Source organism: Colletotrichum scovillei, assembly GCF_011075155.1.
Source record: "Colletotrichum scovillei strain TJNH1 chromosome Unknown Contig00001, whole genome shotgun sequence".
In the NCBI taxonomy this organism is placed as follows: domain Eukaryota; kingdom Fungi; phylum Ascomycota; class Sordariomycetes; order Glomerellales; family Glomerellaceae; genus Colletotrichum; species Colletotrichum scovillei.
In genome coordinates this window covers 1,227,744-1,248,211 of record NW_023336259.1, presented here as the reverse complement: position 1 = coordinate 1,248,211, position 20,468 = coordinate 1,227,744, and the positions used below count along the sequence as shown (strand labels likewise).

The following is a 20,468-nucleotide window of genomic DNA, read 5'->3' as shown; positions in this document are numbered from 1 at the left end:
CATTGCCTTTCACTGCTGCCGGCTTGTTACTACTATGTACAGTAATACTATGTACTCGAAATTCCAGCTCCACGAAGCAGGGCATCATCTATCCATCTGACGACAATCACGATAACAAAAACCCACCGACCAAAATTCAACCTTCAAGGTGGTACTTGGCTACAGTACTCGCTCAATCCCATGTGCTCATGGCCCCAAGCATGTCCGTCTCACGGTCTCACCCACCCTACACCCCTTTTTTTGCATGCCGACAGAGACATTACGACCCAGCCGCCAGTCAGAAAGTGGAGATAAACCCCATTCTTTGCCCCAGTCAAAAACGACATTCCATGCACTGCCACAGCGATCAATGGAGGCAGGGAGCGCCCCTGCCAGTCCCTGTCTTCCGATTCCGCGTCCTCTCGTCACCACCACCACCACCACAATCCACTGGCACCACACCTGCACACCAACTGCAGTCTGCAACTAGTTTTCGACCTTTTATCCAGTTTCCTCCACTTCGGCCACCGAGAAAATCCTCAAACATCTCCTTCAATTGGCCAAGACCGGCCTCCCACGCGCGAGAAATGGTCCCAAGAAAGCTCCAAGAGAGAGACCATGCAGCTAAGAAACGGCCATAACAAGACTCACTTCGCTTCGCCGGCGATCTAAAGAATGCCGCGCCGCGAAGTCCACGTCAACACTGCCACCGCCCACCGAGACCCAACCTCCACCCCGGCCCGGTCTGGTCTCATTCTCAGGTCTACCGCAACTCTACTGCCGTTTGATGCCGAGTAGATTGAACTTTGAAGCCCAGGCGCAGAACGGTATCCGTACGGAGTACTGCGTACACTAATCTGCTCGAGTCCAATCTCTATGGTCTATCTGTACGGATAAGGATACAATTATCACCATCCCCCGTTCGGATTACGACCTACGAGGCTACGACCACTCCACGAGTCCATGCACTGATGCAGACGAGAAATTATCCGATCGATGATCATATTTCGAGTCCAACGTCGTTGGTTCCACTACGTCAGTCCCGCTCAAATCAATGTGCCCAGTTTCAAACCAACCTCGACGTGCCAACGATTAGATTGAAGTCTCTTGCCTGGGTCTTTGCCTGTTCGTTGTTACCAGAAAAAGAACCCATATCACAACCAATCAATCCAGGACTGGATACAAATAAACAGAATGCCTCTCTGTTTCTCTCTCTTCGGACCGTCTGCCCACTTCCCCCGGACATGACGCAGGCCACTTATCCAAGTTGAAAAGACGGCCAGCCATCTCTTCAAATGAAACGGCGTCTGGTCAGCTGCCTCCATTTCGTCGCCTCGTCCCTTTTCCCTGCTTGGAACTTTGGCAGTGAAACCTGACCGACTTTGCCTTACAACTTGCAGGCATACAACGTCCAAGCCGCCAAAAGTTCTCAGTCGCAGGAAAACAAATGCAGCCCTTGGGCACAAGAAATTACATTCTCGATTCATCCCAAATTACCCCCCTTCACCCCTCCATCTTCTGCACGCAGCACCCATTCTGTGTGACACCCTTCAGCGGGTTTATCAGGGGTTATCCGCCCTCTACTGTCATCTGATTGGTGCTTGGCCAGTGCTTGGCCCGTTCTTGGGGACATGGACTCATGGGAGTCCTTTTCACCTTTGGCCTGATCTTAGCCTCGAACTGTTTGCTTTGCTTTTGCTTTCTAGGAGACTCCGAATCCATGCCAAGTTGCCAGACTTGGCTCCTGCAGTCTATCCATACACTTCCAAGCGGCACAGAAGAAGTAAAAAAAATCTCTCAAGAGATTACGCTCTACAGAAGCGACCCTTGGCGGATTTCTTGTGTAAAGAACACTCCAGTCTCTTCTCTGATCTCTCAAGACCAGGCCGTTTCCCTCTTCCTTCTTTACACTACTGCGTACTCGACGGGACTCGTCATCCTTCAGGTCCCCACCCCGCAAAAGGCCCGTGGGCTCTTGCAGCGAACTGGAATGGCCTTGCCCTGGCTGGCGGGTGCCCGCGTTACTGGCAGCGGGAGGGCCGGTTGGGATCTCCCCGATCCCTTTTTCCCCCTTCTATTCGCTCCCCTTTTGCCTTTTGACCGCAAACGGAATAGGCCATGATCTCAACTCCTGGTAGGGGAGACGATGCCACCGAGTCCTCGCAGGGGGGGATGAGAGTCGCCAGTGACGCCCAGAAATTTGGATATTTTGACACTTGGTGACTGGTGACACTGACAGGTACATTTGACGTTTCTGTCCAGCACGGGACACTTTCATTACTGTCAAACCTCACACATGTACACAGTAAAACACCATGCGAATAAATCTATTCGCAATGATGGAGGGGGCGAAAAACAAGGATGCTCTGCTATTTTCAACTACTTCAAAAAACCACCGGAACCGAGCCCCCTCCTGATGCTCCAACTCGACTCCCGCCGACTTATATGTAGAAAAAAGAGTCCAGAGCACTGAATGCATGCACCTTAACCTATGCTACTTCGTTCTCTTGATCTCCGCCACGCAGCAACATCGTCCAGCTTCGACTTCCGCCGCTCTCTCTGGCTCTGGTTTCGCTTCACCAGCCGGACGCTGGTCACATGTTCCGCGTAAAACATTGCCGCAGGATCCGCTGCTCGAGGCGGCCCTCGATAACCCTCTCTCTCCGTCTCAAACCCCTTTTGCTGCGTAACGTGCTTCTGCGGCACTTGTGAAATGTCTCGCAGCACAATGTCCTCCGCCGCCGCCGCGAGCGGCTTCAACGTCCTATAACTTCTTCGTCTCCGAGCACACGACTCCTAGACTGCCTGGACGTAGCTTGCAGGCACGCTCTTCGTCGCGCCGCCCTTTTCGACCTCGGCCCAACCGTCGCCCGGATCGTCCTTGATGAGGACAAATCTCTCGCCCTCTGTCATGCTGTGCTCTGCGTCGCTTTGCGCCGTGTACTCGTACAACGCCTCCACGTACTTGAGTTTCTTGGCCCCGCGCTTCGGAGCGACTGCTGGCCCCTTCTTCTTCGGTCCCGCTGTCCCAATCGAGGAGCCGGAGTTAGAGTACGTCGACTCGGGCCGGGCAGACGCTCCGGTGTTTTGCGCGACCATGGGCGATGGTGGTGCCCAGTCGACGTAGCTGGCGGGCACAATGCCTTCTTTGTATCCTGCGCGCACCTTGACCCAGCCAGTGCCATCTTTGAAAGTTTATTAGCGAATGGAAGAAAATTTGGCGAGGATGAAAACATACCATCAGGTTCCAGCATTGTGACTTCCCGGCCTTCAACTACAGATACTTCACCGTCGCCACTAGCTTCAAAGGTGTAGAGCATCTTGCCCTTCTGCTGGTCTGAAGAGCCCGACCCATTCGGCGCGCTACCAGGTATTTCGCTGATATAGGCTGCTGGCGGCGGAGCCATGACCCTCTTACGGGCCGTAGTAGAGCTAACAGTCGACGCAGGAGCAGCTGGGCGGGGTGTCGATGGCTCAGGAGGAACCTCATCTATCGGCGATGTCGGGCCCCCAGTTATCGACCGACGTGCGCTATGCGCGTATCCTGAACTCAAGGAATTCATCGTATTCGATCTCGTTAGGGTCGGCGAATCTGTTGCGACGGTAGGAGAGGACGCGGTCGGTTTCAACAGCGAGTTGGCAGCCTCTTGGCGTTCGGCCTTGAGCTTCTTTCGTTCATCCTTCGTCTGCTCGCCTGGGCAGTCGGCTGGAACCTTCATCTCGCACTTGTTGTGACACGTATAGCCACAGTCCCTGCAGTCAAAGCCTTTGGCTGATAATCCCCATATTCTTTCACCGCAAAGGTCGCAATTTGTTGGAATCTTGAAGGTTTGCGCCTTGAAGTTGTGGTTCTTCGCTCCAAGTGTCACGTCTCCCACAGCCGAGGTAATGGTGGACGTCTCGACTTCAGCGGTCACTCTCCGCCTGTCGACGGCATGGAGATCTTCCTGCAATGCGAAGATTTGCGTAACCACAAGAACTTCATCCTTCTTCTCGGTGCCCTCTCGTATTCTTTGCTTTACACGCTTGATACCCTCAACCTCCCGTCTTTTCTTGTCAACCTCTCTGCGTAGGTCTCCGAGATGAGCTTTCGATTTACTGAGTACGTTACGGAGATAGATCTTGGCGGATTCGTCTACAATCATCAAGTCGTCGTCATGCCACACGGGACTAGGCTCGAAGACCTTGTCTGGTGGCTCGTGAAATGCACCGAGGTTGTGACGGATATACATCATAGAGTCGAGGTGAGGCTGGTTTCTAGAAATCTCGGTTGCTAGCTTTTGCATCAATCCGTTACTGCTCTCCAGCATAGCCGCTTCCAATTGGGATGCGACCGTCCACAGACCATTCAGCTTCATGGTACGGAACTCAGCCAAGTCCTGCAGACTGTCCATGACCTCGGGAACGTAGTCATGGTAGTACCGCTCTTTTTGCTTGTTCGTGACATTGATTGCGATCAAGTAGGTGTTCTTGACGTTGTTCATGTCTAGAATCTGCTGCTGATAGGCGCTCTGCGCTTTGGCCTTGTCAAAGGACGATTCAGACTTTTTGCGCTTGCTTTCCACTTCCTGACAAGCAGCATCGTATTTGGCCTTTGTCTTGCGCAGGTCCGCGTATTGAGAATCCCTTTCGTGTTCGAGTTTGCCGGCATAGTCGGCATGACGCTTGCGCAGCTCTTCGAAACGGGTGCCGAGGAACTTGAGAGGTTCAGCCACTTGAGAGAGGAGGTTGTTGCCGTATCGATCGTGTTCGTCGGCTCGGGATTCGAGTGTAGTAAGCTGCGTAGACCAGGTAGTCAAGGAGGCGCTTTCGAGAGAACCTGGTGTCATGGCGGGGGTGTCGCCGACGCTGAGAGGCGCTGACTTCTTGTTCTTCTTTTCGAAGTACTTCTTGGCCAAGGCATTGAGCTTCGCAGCATATTCCTTTTCGATGGCACTCCTTTCGCGGTAGAATTGCTGTATTTCGTCGAGCCAGGATATGCCGTGAGCAACCCAAGTGTTGGCGGGCTTGAAGCCATCCTAAAGGACATGTCAGCGTCTGGAGGGGCCAAGCCAAGCCGCGGGGGAAACTGCGCGCGGAAAACGGACCTTGAGCTCAGCGCCGAAGGTCGGCGCAACATCTACGTCCGCCATTGTCCAGACTTATGCTGTTGAAACAGCATGCAAAGGTTGGGGATCCAATAGGTCGGTTTAGATTGAGTGCGACAGCCAAAGGTGTTGTTGGGAGGAGGCGAGAGGGATTCGTGATGGAATCCTCCGAAGGAGCGAGAACGAGAAGAGGACAAACCGCCAACGGTGGGCTGCGGCCCGAGCAGGAGGTCGGCGGTGGGGGAGCAGTCGTATAAGGCTAACCCCGCCAAAACGGTTAAAACTGGGAGAAAACTGGGCAGAAACAGTAGATGAATGCTAGCAGGAGGCGCAGGCCGCCCGAATGATATGTACAGCGAATACCTGAGATAAAGGTGTATGCCTCACCTTGGAGACACGGGTGGGTAGAGGTCCTACGAGACGATGATCTTCATCAGTGACAAAGGGACAGAAGAGGTCAGGCTGTGCTGCGCTGGGCTGCTCACACAACCAAACCTTGGAAGAATTTCGATGTATCACTGGCGAGCGTTTTGGCTGTAGAGGTACGTTGAGGTCGGATGCTTTGGGGCATTGACATCGGACGGAGACGTCGTCAGCTCTTCCCCTTGGCCAACTGGAACCTTCCTTTGCTGCACTGGTGTGTTTCTCCGGCTGCTCGGTCCACTAGGTGAGGTACCTGGAGGCTGGAGGCTTGGAGGGAGGGCAAATGCTCTGGGTGTTCTTGCACGCTGAAGAGGCCTGTGGTGGGGTAGCGGACCGGTCGCCTGCTGCGAAATCCACTCATTGGTGCCATTGGTGCCTGAGTACAGGGGTTTCGGATTCGGGTTCCCCAAGCTGCACGAAAGTCTGGTGGGGTTCGCTATGCTCGATGGATGCGCCGGAGATTGAATAATTCCATGCCGTTTGCTGGTATTCACCTCAAGGCTCAACATCACACACTGCTGATCGCATGAATGACGTCGTACTCCAACGAAAAGAATGGCCCGTGAACAAGGAAACCCCAATGGCCTGAAGCTCTTAGGCTCAGTTATGTGTTTGGCCGTAGTATATCGAAAGTCATGTCACGTGCTATGTCTAAATACTGTAGAAGGTGCATCAATGATCAGGTAGGTACCTACCTTGAAAGCCATGAGTCCCTTCCTTTTGCCTTACCTCAGCCACCCACCTGAGCTTCAGCTAAGGTAGGCGCACTCTTAAGCCACCCTTGTCGGTTAAATGTCGGTGGGAAGGTGAGCTTTCCGTTCCTGACTCAGGCCTTGGTTGTTAGGCGACAAAAATGCCCCGCGTAGCCCCGCCATCGGTTTGGAGTGCTCAGTCACAGGCAGGAGTGACAGACGACGTAGCTTCCTAGAATTAATTTTGGTTTGGAAGCTCCAAATCCGTCATCGCAAAACAAACAAAATTCCCCGACTGACCTGCCCGGTTCACACAACCACGCAGGGAAAGACCAGCCCAATCGCATGTAAGTCAATTCCTCGTTCTGCTTCCGGCCCTCTCCAATTGAGTCTCGTCCCCAGACTCGTAATGTTGCCATTCGCTAACCTGCTTTTGAAGCCGCACAGGTGACGGCTGATCATACCGCTACTTCCCTTTGACTGCCACCAATCCTCGACCAACCGCCAAGTAAGACTTTCGACTATTGTTCGCTGACTACATAGTCGATTTCTAACGCCCCTTCCTTCAGAACCCACACTTGACCGCGCCTATCCTCAGTCACGATGGCCGACCTTGCTAGTCGCATCACAGAGCCGCCGGCCGAGGGCGCGGCTCCGGAAGCTCCTCAGGAGGTCCATGAAGCCCAGGAAGCTGAAGTCCCTCAGGCCGACGGCGCCGTAGACTCTGGTCTTATCGAGAATACCTACGATGTCGACGTCAAGCTCGGCGACCTCCAGTCCGACCAGAACAGCACTCTCTACTCGGTCTCAACCTTTGCCGAAATGAACCTGTGAGTCCACAGTCGAGTCGAATGCTTGCAGGTTTCTAATACGCGATGGTGCAGTCGCGACGAGATTCTTCGTGGTCTTCTTTCCCTCAACTACCAAAAGCCCTCCAAGATTCAGGAGAAGGCCCTTCCCTTGATGCTGACCGATCCCCCCCGGAACATGATTGCCCAGTCGCAATCTGGAACTGGCAAGACGGCTGCCTTTGTCGTTACTACCCTGTCGCGAGTCGACTTCTCACAGCTCGAGCAACCCCAGGCACTGATGCTGGCTCCCAGTCGCGAGCTTGCTCGTCAGATTGAGGGCGTTGTGCGCAACATCGGCAAGTTCTGCGAGGGTCTCAACGTTGCTGCAGCTCTTCCTGGTGCTTTGGAGCGTAATGCCCCTGTCAGAGCCAATGTCATTGTTGGAACACCTGGTACCGTCATGGACATCATCCGTAGACGTCAGCTGGATGTCTCCAAGCTTCGGCTCCTCGTTATTGACGAGGCCGACAACATGTTGGACCAGCAAGGTCTGGGCGAGCAGTGCCTCCGTGTTAAGAAGTAAGTTGGCCTCTGAATCTATCTGTTGAGAACTGGGCTAATGATAACAGCATGCTGCCCCGCGACATCCAGATCCTTCTGTTCTCCGCCACCTTCCCTGACAAGGTCATGGGCTTCGCCGAGAAATTTGCGCCCAAGGCTGATCAAATCCGTTTGAAGCACACCGAGCTCACCGTCAAGGGCATTTCTCAGATGTACATCGATTGCCCTACCGAGCAGGACAAGTACGAGGTGCTGGTGAAGCTGTACGGTCTCATGACCATTGGCTCCTCCGTCATCTTCGTCAAGGTAAGACCGACGTAATCTCGGAAGCTTGAGCCTGACTAACCACGCAATGCAGACTCGTGAAAGTGCGGACGAGATTAAGCGCAGAATGGAGGCGGACGGCCATCGTGTTTCCGCCCTTCACGGTGCCAAGGACGGCCCAGAGCGCGATCGTCTCTTGGAGGAGTTCAGAACCGGCCAGTCCAAGGTGCTCCTCACCACCAACGTGTTGGCCCGCGGCATCGATGTGTCCAGTGTTTCCATGGTCATCAACTACGATATCCCCATGAAGGGACGTGGAGATTCGGAGCCTGACCCTGAGACCTACCTGCACCGCATTGGCCGCACAGGACGTTTCGGCCGCATCGGTGTGAGCATCAGCTTCGTCTACGATAAGAAGAGTTTCTATGCCCTCAAGAATATCGCAGATTTGTACGAGATTGATCTCGTCCAGCTCGATGCCAACGACTGGGACCAGACCGAGGAAGACGTGCAGAAGGTCATCAAGTCCAACCGCGCCAAGGCTGCATTCGCACCCAGCGCGACCGATGCCAGCGTCAAGTCTTAGTACTGATTGATCGCTTAGTTGGTTGTTGAGGGAAAGACAGTGCGTGATATGAACGGAGGGCCCCAGCGGATAAATCTGGCACTTCAGACTATGGAGGACCCGTTTTAAAATGGTTGTCATTCTGGGACAAGGTGTAAATGCGGAAGGCCTCAGATGAGGTCATAAGCCTCTCAGCAGAGGCTACGAAAAATGAGATACCATGAATGGAGACAACGGAAATTCCTAAACACTAATAATGATCTTCAGGCTGATCATTTTGATCGGCTGAATTGCACCCTTCGACCCTGCGTACCTGGTGGCTTCGCTAGAATTCAGCTAACAAACACCGATACCGGATGCGGTTCTTTGGGACACGATATCCACTGCAACCATGCAGTGGTCTGATAACAGCGGTGATAACGGGACCATGCATTAGACCTTCGGGATGGTCGGTAGGATGCGAGGTTGCGTTGGGGGTGGCTAGCTTGCAGCAGTTCGCATCACTGCTCGGCCGCCGCGATGCTGCGTTCTACTCAGAAATGCAAGAGCTGAGTTAGACAAGTGCAGCGGCTCCGAGAAGGCTTGGGGTCTATATGTGACTTCAAGTCAGTATGTCGCATCGATGCCTCATGGCGGATGTTTACGTTGGAGGAGCGTGTCAAGCTCAGTCGTGGTACCCAGTCAAGAGCGGCAGGACTCGCTCACGTCGCATGAACAACTCTTGTTGTCTGAGGACTGCAGAGTCAATCACATCCATCAATCTCAAAGTTGTGATTTTCGAAACGAAGGAGGCAGTCACACCATGGGAAGGATATCGAGAAACAACTGGCCAGCGACTACGTCTGACACTCAACTACTGAGTCTGGCTAAGTATGATCATTCATTGGTCTGCGATGGCTATGATCTGCGTCACGTGATGCAGTCGGCCGTTTTGGCGCCCGTTTTCGGGGCGGTTCGCTTCAACGTCTTTTGGTTTCTTGTTCGGCCTCCGCGCTTAGGAGGAGACTGGGCGCTTAAATTCGGGGGCGATGCGGGAGCACCTCAGCCACTCAATGGACATGCATCTGTTCAACAGGTGCATCTTCATTGGGTACTCGACCTGCTCGGTCTGGTATGATGGTATGCAGTAGGGGTTACATTCTGGCCTGGACCGCCACACAACTCTGGATCTTAGATGCAACTTGCAAACCTCCCCCCAGAACGAAAATAGGGCGACTCGCCCAACCAACCAGCCGGGGTGTCACCCGCCCGAAACGGACTCGGATGGGCCCCGAATTGTCTGGCCTTCGTCATTTCAACGAGATCTCCAGCAGCGGCTCGCGAGCAGACCGGGCCGCTGTGGACGTGACTGCAGGAACCGCATCCAACGCTGCAGGTTGGCGGCATAGTGAGGCAGGGCATTGGACTACCTACCCGTCGTCCACTTCCGTCGCAACGAGATTATGGCGTTTCCGGATGAAGTCACAGGAAAAGCGAAGCGAAGCGCGGTCGAAGTCGAGAGCCTCCAAGTGAGCGTCAGCGTGTCTCTTTGGGGTATGACGGAAGAGGCACCAGTGTTCCCTTCTGCCCGCGTCAACCTTCTTTCTCCTTCTTTCTTGGGACCGCCTCCATTCATGTATGAACAGTTACATGCCCGCTGCTGAGCCCCCAAAGCCGTCTGTTCTCAATTTTAGCTTTTGCTCAGCTTCTTCTTTTACACACCTTGCATTTTGGTCGCATGGAATAGCCTCTTTCTTTTCTTGTCTCTTCTCGGCTGAATCTTTCCGCAGCTGATACTCTTGGAATAATCGGGTGATACTCTATCCACAGTACCTTCTTGACTCTCTCATATACTATACGATCTTGAGATGCGGGTCGTCTCTTAATAACCTAATAAGAACACACTCTCGATAGGTTCGTTTCCCAGTTTGTCGGTCATCCCAATTAGGCTCATACACGGTCTACTCTTGAGACTATTGATTTCCAGACCTTCTTTGTCTACCCGCCTCTACCATTCACTGACGCCTCTTCAGACTTAGTTGGTTGTCAACAGACCGTATGAAGGATGGGACCTTCATTCAAGTAAGCAACATTTTGTCTTTCCTTACATATAGCGACGCTGACTTGGCTTCTTAGATGTCCTCCCGTACAATGGCCCTCAAGTCTCTTCTTTGGACACTCTTACTCACACTACCGGCCTCCCTCACCACGGCGACGTCGTTCAACCTGTCGAGCGAGATTACGCGATTCGTACCAACGTGTGCCCGCGAATGCTTCCGTTCTCATCTGACTGCCAACTACGACCTCTCCACCTGCGGCAGTGCTCCCACTCTGCAATGTCTGTGTGCCAATGTTGGCTTCTCAGGCCTCACTTTAGGGGAGGGTGCTGTGCAGTGTATCGTCGCAGAGAAGGGCATAGGTTTCTGTCGCGAAAGTGATGCGCCGCGTACGTAAATCGCGTTCTTGATATCGATCATGACACGGACTCTAACAAGCAGTAGAGACTGTGATCGACGCAGCATACCTGATGTGCTCGAACCAACCGGGGGCTGTTCAGCCCACACACACAGCCATCATTGCAACGTTGATTATTCCTTCCTCTGGAGGTATCATCCTCGTTCCCCCAAGGACAACCACAAGGACCGCCTTATCAACATCGACGAGCCATCTCACGACTTCGATTCCGACGACTCTCATCTCGGCAACAGGCACACCGTCCATCCCAAATACGTCTACAACGTTCGCTACCTCTACTGTACCTCAAGCTTCTACTACGGATAGCATTGTTACACCACCGCCATTGCCGTCATCCTCCACAGCGACACCTTCCGCATCTGCAACTGCAATCCCAGGAGCTGAGGGCGCCGACGCCGGCACCTCCAAGAGCTTGGGCACCGCCCAAGTGGCAGGTCTCGCAGTCGGTATTGCAGCTGCCCTCGGGATTGCCATCCTCGCCATATGCTTCGCCCGCCGCAAGCGCAGAAAGGACTACCCGGATGAAAAGACGGGCTTCTTCCCCGTGCGAGAGAAGGACTCTTGGGAGTTCCACCCGCAAGAGGGCCCCGCCAACATCTTTCACATTTCTCCGCCTGTCCACCATGCGCAATCCCCTTCTCCGCCACCATTACGCCAGCCCCCGGCGGCGCGTACCCGGACAAGCGGTCGCATGAGCTGGTGGCCCGGCGCAATCGGCCTTGCCGTCTCCCGGCCTGAGAGCACATCAGCTGCCTACCGTCCGTCACCTCAGGCGCAGAACCGCCCAACGTCACGTCTCCTCCCAGCCAAGCCGTCTCTTTCGTCACCAAAGCCGGTACTCTCCCTCAAGATTCCCGAGATAGACCTCACACCGTCGTCACTTCCTCGGGCGGACCAAAGCGGATCTGCACCAACAAACTCGCAAATCTTCAAGACGGCCAAGCTCACAGCGCCTCCAAAGAGTCATTATAATGCTCGCGAAAGCACAATGACAGAATTTGAAGAGGACGGCGCCATCACCTCGGCTCGTTCGGCTCGCTCAAATAACATCTGGAGACCACCCTCAGCAACAGTGGGCAGCAACAACGTTCCCAAGTCTGCCACGTACTACGTAGCAGACAAGAACGGCAACTGGGTCCTAGGGGACCCCAAGAGCGCTACACACATGGCACAGATCGCCGAGCTCGACGCCTCGGGCGCGAGCCAGGGAGGTGGCGCCAAAGCGAAACCTTCCTACGCCGAGTCTGCCATGCTTGCGGCCACGGCCACTACCGCCGGCATGGGCCACGGAGCCGGAAGCCCCGTTGCTCCCTCCGGTCCCCGGATGATGCCACCACCCCCGGTTCTTCTTCCGCCTGTCGAGATCGCTCGAACCGGTGCCCTTGCCGCTCCGCCCGCGGCTCACCAATCCCGAACCTCGAGCGTCTACTCGCCTGCCAACACGAGACCCAACACGGTCATCCAGAACAGCGCTCTTCCACCGTTTGCCGGAGCTCCCCACCCGGTGCCGAGCATGTCATTCTCTCATCCCGAGCCTCCACGCCGCCGGAGTAACTCTCTCGGCCGCCGCAGCTCATCAAAGTCGAAATCTACAGGGTCCGGCACTGCCCCCTTCCCTCCTCCCGCTGCATCAGTCTCTACAGGCGCTGGAAACCCTCCACATCGGTCGGACAGCCACGACTCCCACGCATCAGCCACAACGATCGCGTCCTCCGTCGCGAGCGAGGCCGAGCCCGTAATTGAGCAAAGCGGTCTCTCCCCTGTCGTGGAGTCACCTGCCTCAAGGGGATCCCCAAATGTCGGACATTCACCCGTCTCTTACCCCGTGATTCCCGGCCGCACGAGCTCCAAGCCCGGCTACAATAACCTCCGCCTGCTGGCTCCTCCCGCTCGGCCTTTTGCTGCGTTTCCCGCCGGACAGCCCAGTCCCACGCTCGGGATGATGCAGCAACAGCAGCAGCAGCAACAGTCCCGAAACGGACCATACATGGCCAGCCACGACGTGCCCCGTAAACCCGTCGGCCCTCGCCCCCGTCCACCCGGCCCCGTCGCCGACCCGAGCAGGATCGCCACTGGCTCGCCCTCGCTCCGCCTCGTGACCCCTTCTCCTCCCCGTTCCTCCTCCTCCGACAGCAACAGGAACAATTCCCAAGGCCTCCAGCAAGAACCCCACTGGGAGCCCGCGCAAACCCAGAGGCCGCCGCAGATGAGACCCCTCTATCCGCCGCCTCTGAACCCCAAACGGCCCAGGCTCGAGCGCAACGACGACATCCACCCGCAACCGCAGGCCGCGCAAGTCCAGCAGGCGCCTCTTCTTAACCAGGAGCCTCAGTCGGCTTCGGTCCACAAGGCGCTCTGGGGGAACCTCCCTCCTCGTGCCCAGCAGCAGCAACAGCAGCAACAACAGCAGCAGAAGCCAGCCCCCTACTCTGGTCTCCCGTCACAGCAGCAGCAGCCTCAACCTCCTCAGCAGAGACAGCAGCAGCAGCCCCAGCAACAGCTAAACCAACAATCCTTCCAACAACGTCAACGCCGCCTCTCACAGCAACAACCAAACCGCCAATCCATCCAACAACCCCTCCCCCCCAAATCCCCGCCCCCAAAACAGCCCCTCCCGGAAAGACCATCCTCCGCCTCCCCATCACCGCACCACATCGCAACCCAAGCCATCCGACCAACCTCGACAATCCTACAACCACCACCACCACCGCCAACAATCCGTCCCCCCTCCGCCTCGACAGCCGCCTCCCCCACCGTCGCAACCCCCTCAACAACATCTTCCCTCCTCTCCAAACGCCTCGGCTCCGAACGCGCCGCCGCCCTGGCCCTCCCCAACGCCGGCCTCCGCCACAGTCCCAACTGGAGACCCGTTCGCCCAGGAGGCAACGGAGACGGAACGGATATGCTCCTCTCCCCCGACGCCGCTCTCTTCCCTACACCTCCTGGGTTCCCATCCCGGACTGGCGGTGGTGGTGGTGCCGGGCGCGGTGGTCACTTGCCCGCTACGCCGACCTGGCAGCCGAAGCTGACGCCTACTCGACGGGGCGATGACCTGTTTTTGAATGTGCAGTGATCCAAAGTTGACAAAGTTTGCATTCCGTGTCACCTTGGACGAGAACTATAGGAAAGGACTATAACCACCATCATTTTTTTCCCTATTCTTATACGTGACGAAGACAAAGAACCATCTATACCCACACTCTCTACGATATATATGGACATTTTCTTTTGCATATCTGTATCAGTAGCACTTTCCTTTTCACTACTCTCTTTAGATCTGATAATATTGATAAGATGGACGAAGGGCGAATGTAGATGAAGATACTCGGCAGATGGGCTTGCATTACCGGAGTTGGTTTCCGAAAAAAGGATTTTTCATTCTAGCTCTTCTACCAATATTGTGTATACTAAGGTACATTGACTATGAAGTTTTGGTCTTTCTTCCGTCAATAGTGTCTGCTCGTCATCATAGGTGCTCTCATGCAATCCCGTCCTGGAGACGGCCTCTTCTGCTCGTAGGAAATTCTACATTCATCTCGTACCGAAGCCCTGCAATCTTGTCTCTTACTCTTCCTTGACCATTTGACCTCTAAGGCATTCTCGTTCACTGTAGACATCCTCAGGCAATCGGGGCCGATGCCCTCCTGACATGACGTCCTCCAGAGAGGTCATCTCAATAGAAGAGTGTCCACTTCCATCGCTTGTCGCACTTCGATGGTTTCGCCGCGAACGTGAGGTCCGGTTATGCTGGCTTCGCTGGCTTCGCTGGCTTCGCTGACTCCGTTGGCTTCTTTGACTCCTCTGACTACCTCTTCTCACAAGGTCTTTGACATCGTCAACGATATCACTCATGACATCGCTGATTTGGTCGTCAAGAGCATCTATCCCAGCATCGAAAGCTGCTCGGTTCAGGTGCTGGTTGGCGTCTATGAGTTTGTTCCTCTTCCTGATCTCCGTGAAACGTGATAGACTACCGAGCTCAAGGACGTTGACTCGCCGTGTTTTGCTGGTGGGATTACCAACAATAAACGGACGCCACGGCTCTTCTTCAGCGATGACATCTTTGTCGTCCATTACACCAGTTGGCATCGAGTCGCGGCGTTTGATAGATTCTCTGCGCGCAGCTGTCCACCTATCCATCGCCTCGGTCTTGCTCTCCGGAATGATCGTGACCTCCTTGAACCGAATCAGAGTCAAGGTTAGTAGCAGTGTCAAAATGAACAAGATTCCAGCTACAACTCCCGTTGCTGCTCTCTGACCGAGGTTACGCTGGGCCATACCGCCTAGTGCAGTTGCTCCAGCAGCGAATATGAACCCCAAGGTGTGACAAACGGCAAACCCGGCAGTCACGCGAGGGTAGGCAGAGTAATTTTTCCTCTTCTGTGCGTTGTCTGAATTTCCTCGAGGCCGACCAGTCATACCAGATTGTAGATCCGAAGTGTCAAAGGTTTCCATGATGAGTCCATTGCATTCTGAGATTGCCAGGCACGAAAGAAAGCCGATTGCAGCGGCGACAATGGCAGGCGCAATAGGATGCATCGGTGGGCCAGTCGAAACCAATGTGTAGACGATCCCAGCCAGTGGGAGGCCAATGGCGAATATGGATCGGCGAAGAAGGTGAGATGTCCATGTTACCTGTTTGTCGAATGTCATACGACTGGTGTTTACCTGGGTATGTCTCGCTCTGGAGAAGTAACTGGCCTTTTGGAATGGGATGGCAGCGAGTGCGCCAAATGCTATCGCCGATACCATGAGCCCGACAAATGGTGACCGCATTCGGTAAAATCTTGAAGTCAGGGAGCCCAGCAAGACGATGATGAGAACCACCTGGGCGTAAATCCAACCAGAGTAAATGGCCATAACAGCGAAACCAGGTTGTCGAAGCATCTCAAAGCAGAGTGCGACACCATGATACAACTCCTGGCCCCACCACTTGGGTCCAGTTTTAACACGATGCATCATGATTTCGCCACGAGCAACACGCCGGGAAATATCTGTGCCAGTTCTGACTTCCACGACCGATCTTCGGAACGCCGAACGACGCACCTCTGGACATAGAGTGTTCAGCAAAAGGGCGGTTGCGGTCAGAGCGATGCTGATATAGAAACCGGAATCCGGTGGGAGTTGATCGATCACTGCGGCGCCAATGAGGAAACCAAAGCCAAGAGATGCAATGTAGCAGCATGTCCAGATACCGAGCCAGACACCCATACCACCTCCGTGCCTCCTTACATCCGAGTCATCCACAACCTCTTGATGAGGATTGCTGCTCATGAGAGATGCGCCGAAAAGGTCTGTGAGTATCGAGTGAAAATTCATGCTTGCAAAACCGAGGCAGATACCCATGAAGCCTCGCGGTACCAACAACGCCATTCTCTATCCAGCGAGGTTGTAAAATCTTTGAGCACTTACAGCCAAAGCCTGAGGGAAAAGAAGTGGCATGGATAGAATCAGCCCAGTCGTGATGTATGGCTTACGCCCATGAACCAGAGGAAGTGGCCAGCAAAAGAATGTGGGAATTGCCATCCCAAGAAAGCAGCCCACATTGCCGTTGATGATCGAGTGGCTTGTGTCTAGGATGTAGTATTGTAGTGAGGGTACTAGACCGGCATAGATGCCGATAATCATACCGATCAGTGCCGTACTGATGCAAGCCACAGCCGCGATGGCTCTCTTCCGGACTGGTGACCAGTCCCGAGCAATGGGCTGACGTCTTTTCGACTTGGCTAGACTGAAGCCTTGTACACCACGCAGACTGACATGAGACTTGCCACGTAGGCTAATTCCTCGTGGATTACGGATCAGACGGCCGCCCAAGTCCTCCCGAGGAAGATTGTCCTCGCCTGTGTTGCGGGATAAGAAGGGTACCCGTTTCGTGCTTGCTCGAGGTCGAGTCGGCTCGCTGCTTCCTTGAGCTTGATTTCGAGTCGGAAAGTTGACTGCAGAGGAGTCATTGGATCCGTCCATGCTAGACTCTGAATCTGTCGGGAGTTGCTCGACAATCTGCTTTGGCTTTGTGCGCTTCGATTTCTTTACGCTCTTGCTCCTCTTCCTTCTCGAAACTCTGTCTGGCACAGGTCCAGCTTGCCGGGATCGCGATTTGCGTCTGCGTTTGGTTTTCTTGACAACTGTACTCTTACGACCAAGCATGCTCTCGAGCTCTGGGGTCTGCGGAGTGAGAGAAATAGTACGGTAGAGATTGTCTACTGCACGGGTTTCAGGCCGCCCGGCATGCGGAAACGTAGCAGCGCGTTTTTTTCGCGGTTCTTTTGCTTTACCATCATCATTCAAGTCGATGTCAGAGAACTGAGAGGCGTCATCATAGGGGGTGGCTTCCTTTGAGACAGGGTGCGGAGATTTCGCCTCTTCGTCGTCAGCAACCCGAGAAGCCAGTGCCAAAGCTTCTTGAAGGAGACGTTCTAGCTCCCCGAAAGTGTTTTGGAAAAACCCCTGTTCAACTTCGGTAGTCGGAAGCGTCGGTTGACGGGTCATCTTCCGAGACACTGAGCTTTGTTCCCGAGAGTTCTTCAAGGAAGCATAGGACGCTCTTTCTGCCTTGGATGGCCTTTCCGTCAATTTGGTCGTATGAGATTCGGGATTTTTCAGTAGATGCCGGAGCCACTGAGCAGTTCGCTTGTAGTCTATAGTGCTTGCTCGGGAGCGAGTTGTACTCTCCGAACGTGGCTTGATGAATCTGGCGGGCCCCTCACTTGCCGACTCATCTGATCCGACGGCAAAATAGGCATCCTTGTCTTTTTGATTGCCGTTGTCAGGTTCGTCACTGAAGGGCCGAACTTTTGATACTCCTTGATGTCCAGCATGATGATTCAGCTCGGGGGGTTCTTGGGCAAAGGGTCGAACTTTGGAGACCGGTATGTTGGTCGGCCTGTCCTTGCTCTCTTCAGCTTCGATTTCTGTCGGTCCAATGATATCCCCTTCAGGCAACAAATGTTCCTTGGCTGGGTCAAACGACCGGACCTTGGAGACTCCGAGAGGAGATTGTTTTTGGCGACCTATGTTTGGATACTGAAAGGTTGGTAGATTGAAAGCTGGCCGAACCTTCATGGCATGGCTGTGTCCATCATGCTTTGGGACGGTGACTTCGACAGTAGAGAGACAAAGATCATCTCCAGTCATAGCTCGGCGAACCTTGGCAAGAACAATTTCAGCCTCCGAAGAGGCAGATGACGACGAAGAAGAAGAGCTAGATATCCTGTTCTCAAGTTGCTGTGGAACAGGTTGTCCAGGCACACCGGCGTCACAGAAGTCAGCACCTTTGAGGATACCACGGTGGTGGACCTTGGTATGAGACTCATCCGGATGGATTAGAGGATCAACGCAGATGGTTTCCCGGGGAAAGTAAGGGTCGACGTTGGTCGTGGTCTCCATGAGACGTTGACTGACAGTAGGTACAAGATTGTCTTGCATCTGGGAAGGCGAGTACTTTCTCGATGGAATGGCAATCTTTGCCTTGTTCTCAAAGCTATCTATGTCTTCTCGTGGGTTCCGCAATTGGCTCTCGCTAACTTGTCGACTAAGGACCGGGGGCACGGGTAAATCTTTGTCAACCAACAAGGGGCGCCCGGAAGCGGTCTTGAGGAGTGCATGTCTGAATTTACCACTTTTCGCCGAAGAGAAACTTGAAGCGACGTCCTTTTCGGTATTCTTGAGGGATGTGTCCATCATAGAAGGTCGAGCGCTAGGAAGAGGTGTGTCCTCGAAGTCTCCTCCGGTTGCGTTGGACGGCTCTCGATTTCGATGTACAATATCTTTGGTCGGATGGAAGAAGTTGGATAACATCGCCGGCTTCTCCTCCTTTGGTTTGGGATTCAGTGCAAGCTCGGCCTGTGAGGGGCAGCAGAAACCGAGGCGGAAAGTGGTCGGCGGCGAATCTGAAGATCGGGATCTGACACTACGAGGTCTGCTGCCAAGCTTTTCTGCGGAACTGTAGCGTCGCAAAGCCGTTTGCTTGTAAGTCGACGTTCTGGGGTCCGTCAGCCGCTGGACTTCGGTCGGTGGCGTCAGAGACCGAGTCCTTGTGGCGTTAGACATGAAGTTCAAAAAATGGGATGCATGAGCATTTGATAAGCGCAGTAATGATGAATAATCCGTGTGAAGGGTGGAGCGATTCTAGGGAAGTTCCTTTTGATAGGAGGTCAAGGAACTGGGGAGGTTGTCGAGAGGATGATGGTGTTGACGACGAAATCGGAGGGTCGATCTATTGACAGCGCTTGTAGTCATTGTCACTCTTCCCTGCGCCTTCTACGAGCACCAACATGTGGCCGGGTAGGCTCCTTCCGCCAAGTAAAAATGATGACAATTTGAAGACGAGAAGGGGGTACCTGTTGAAACGTACCTTCCATCCCCAGCGTTTGAATCATGTTGTACAGGTAGGTACCTATCTTGCTCCCAAGAGCTGGACGACGATGAAGTACATGTATGCTTTTCTGGAGATCGAAAGTACATGGATACGTCAAGATAACAACCCTCGTTGCGTTCTGCTGTTGTGTTCCGCTGGTATAATTCATGTATGCTGTTGGTGATCATGCACTACGTTTCCACCCGATGATAAAGGTGCTCGGTGATTGTCATCTCGCAACCTCTGATGGTTGCAATAGCCGTGGGACAGCCTTGCTTGGACAGACGAGCACTGATTCGTTGACCGGTTGACTCATACGGCGAGCCCCTTGGTCCCCGGATCTGACCCTCCACCAACCCTCCAAGCCTTAGTTTACTGGAGATACCTCAAATCAACCGGGAGAGCCTGTGATGTAGCCACATAGGCACTCAATTATATAAGATGCCTGCAAAGCGCGCCTTTACTATGAAGACTTCAAGCAGCACAGCAATGAGTCCATCGAAGAAGTTGTTGAGGAAGGTCAGTGAGCTCCGTTTCCTGCACATGCATGAGATACTCCAAGAGATGATGATATTGGACATTCACTCGCCGTACTGAACCTACAATGAGGATACCGTCTATGGCACCGGTTTCGCCTCTAATCTGATTTCCTGGATATTCAGACTCTGTACTACTTAGGACATGGCTGTATAGGAGGCTGGTCGCTAACTTGTCTTCAGGTTCTGCTTCAAACAATACTCGTGGCTCGGCATAAGCCTTATTAGTATTGAACAAGCAGCGTATAGCAAAATTGTGTAAATAATATTTTACTCGAGACTTCGCTCTAGAACTTTGTCCAACCCCCCTCTTCATTTTCATATTCCAATACGAGGACTCTTATCAAGGCCATCGATGTGAGAAGACGGCCTCGAATGCTGTTGTGTACATCCCATAAAACGCCAAGCTATCGGTGGTTTGGGGTTGCAGTGTGAGTCATCCGGTCATACCTCCCACCCAGTGATGTGGTTTGAGCCGACGTAGTGAGGGGTTGAGGCAGTTTGACACCCCCAGAAAGGACTAGCATGGCTAATGATGGAGGTTTGGGTTCACGTCGTTTATTTATCCTAGTAGATCAGTTCAAGGATGCCATAACGCACTGGAATCCAACGAAGCTTAATCTCTCGTTCAGAGACGCGTACCTCCTTCAGCTAAGCCCGAAAGGTGAGAGTCAGTCTCGCAAGTTGGACAACGAGACTTCTTGCTAGAATAAGCCGAGGACCAGAAACTAGACATGACTTGTCAATGAAATCAAAA

At 53.8% G+C, this 20,468-nt stretch overlaps 3 protein-coding genes across 3 annotated transcripts; 1 reads left to right on the top strand and 2 right to left on the bottom strand.

The window, feature by feature from the left end:
- Window positions 1-2,385: 2,385 nt before the first annotated feature.
- On the bottom strand, window positions 2,386-5,644 carry HER10_EVM0009143 (uncharacterized protein). Its single transcript, XM_035478642.1, has 3 exons — window positions 5,067-5,644; window positions 3,218-4,997; window positions 2,386-3,164 (listed from the first exon to the last, which is right to left on the bottom strand). Exons 1-3 carry the CDS (start codon window positions 5,109-5,111, stop codon window positions 2,776-2,778), a joined length of 2,214 nt encoding a protein of 737 aa, XP_035338717.1. The 5' UTR covers window positions 5,112-5,644; the 3' UTR covers window positions 2,386-2,775.
- A 1,140-nt stretch (window positions 5,645-6,784) lies between these two features.
- On the top strand, window positions 6,785-13,889 carry HER10_EVM0006909 (uncharacterized protein; the record flags this gene model as incomplete). The annotated part of the gene is made up of 7 exons (XM_035476481.1): window positions 6,785-7,011; window positions 7,066-7,551; window positions 7,602-7,839; window positions 7,892-8,376; window positions 10,381-10,423; window positions 10,478-10,787; window positions 10,843-13,889. The coding sequence occupies 7 exons, from the start codon at window positions 6,785-6,787 to the stop codon at window positions 13,887-13,889; spliced, it is 4,836 nt and encodes a 1,611-aa protein (XP_035338506.1).
- A 491-nt stretch (window positions 13,890-14,380) lies between these two features.
- HER10_EVM0001971 (uncharacterized protein) lies at window positions 14,381-18,502 on the bottom strand (the record flags this gene model as incomplete). Its single annotated transcript, XM_035471702.1, has 2 exons — window positions 14,381-16,192; window positions 16,229-18,502. 2 exons carry the CDS (start codon window positions 18,500-18,502, stop codon window positions 14,381-14,383), a joined length of 4,086 nt encoding a protein of 1,361 aa, XP_035338036.1.
- Between the last annotated feature and the right edge of the window lie 1,966 nt (window positions 18,503-20,468).

Bases quoted from the DNA above. Each gene is read 5' to 3' on its own strand.
- HER10_EVM0009143 (XM_035478642.1), bottom strand. From the start codon at position 5,111: ATGGCGGACGTAGATGTTGCGCCGACCTTCGGCGCTGAGCTCAAG. The intron at 4,998-5,066 runs GTCCGTTTTCCG...CATGTCCTTTAG, and splicing joins CCTTCGGCGCTGAGCTCAAG to GATGGCTTCAAGCCCGCCAA. The intron at 3,165-3,217 runs GTATGTTTTCAT...AAACTTTCAAAG, and splicing joins CACAATGCTGGAACCTGATG to ATGGCACTGGCTGGGTCAAG.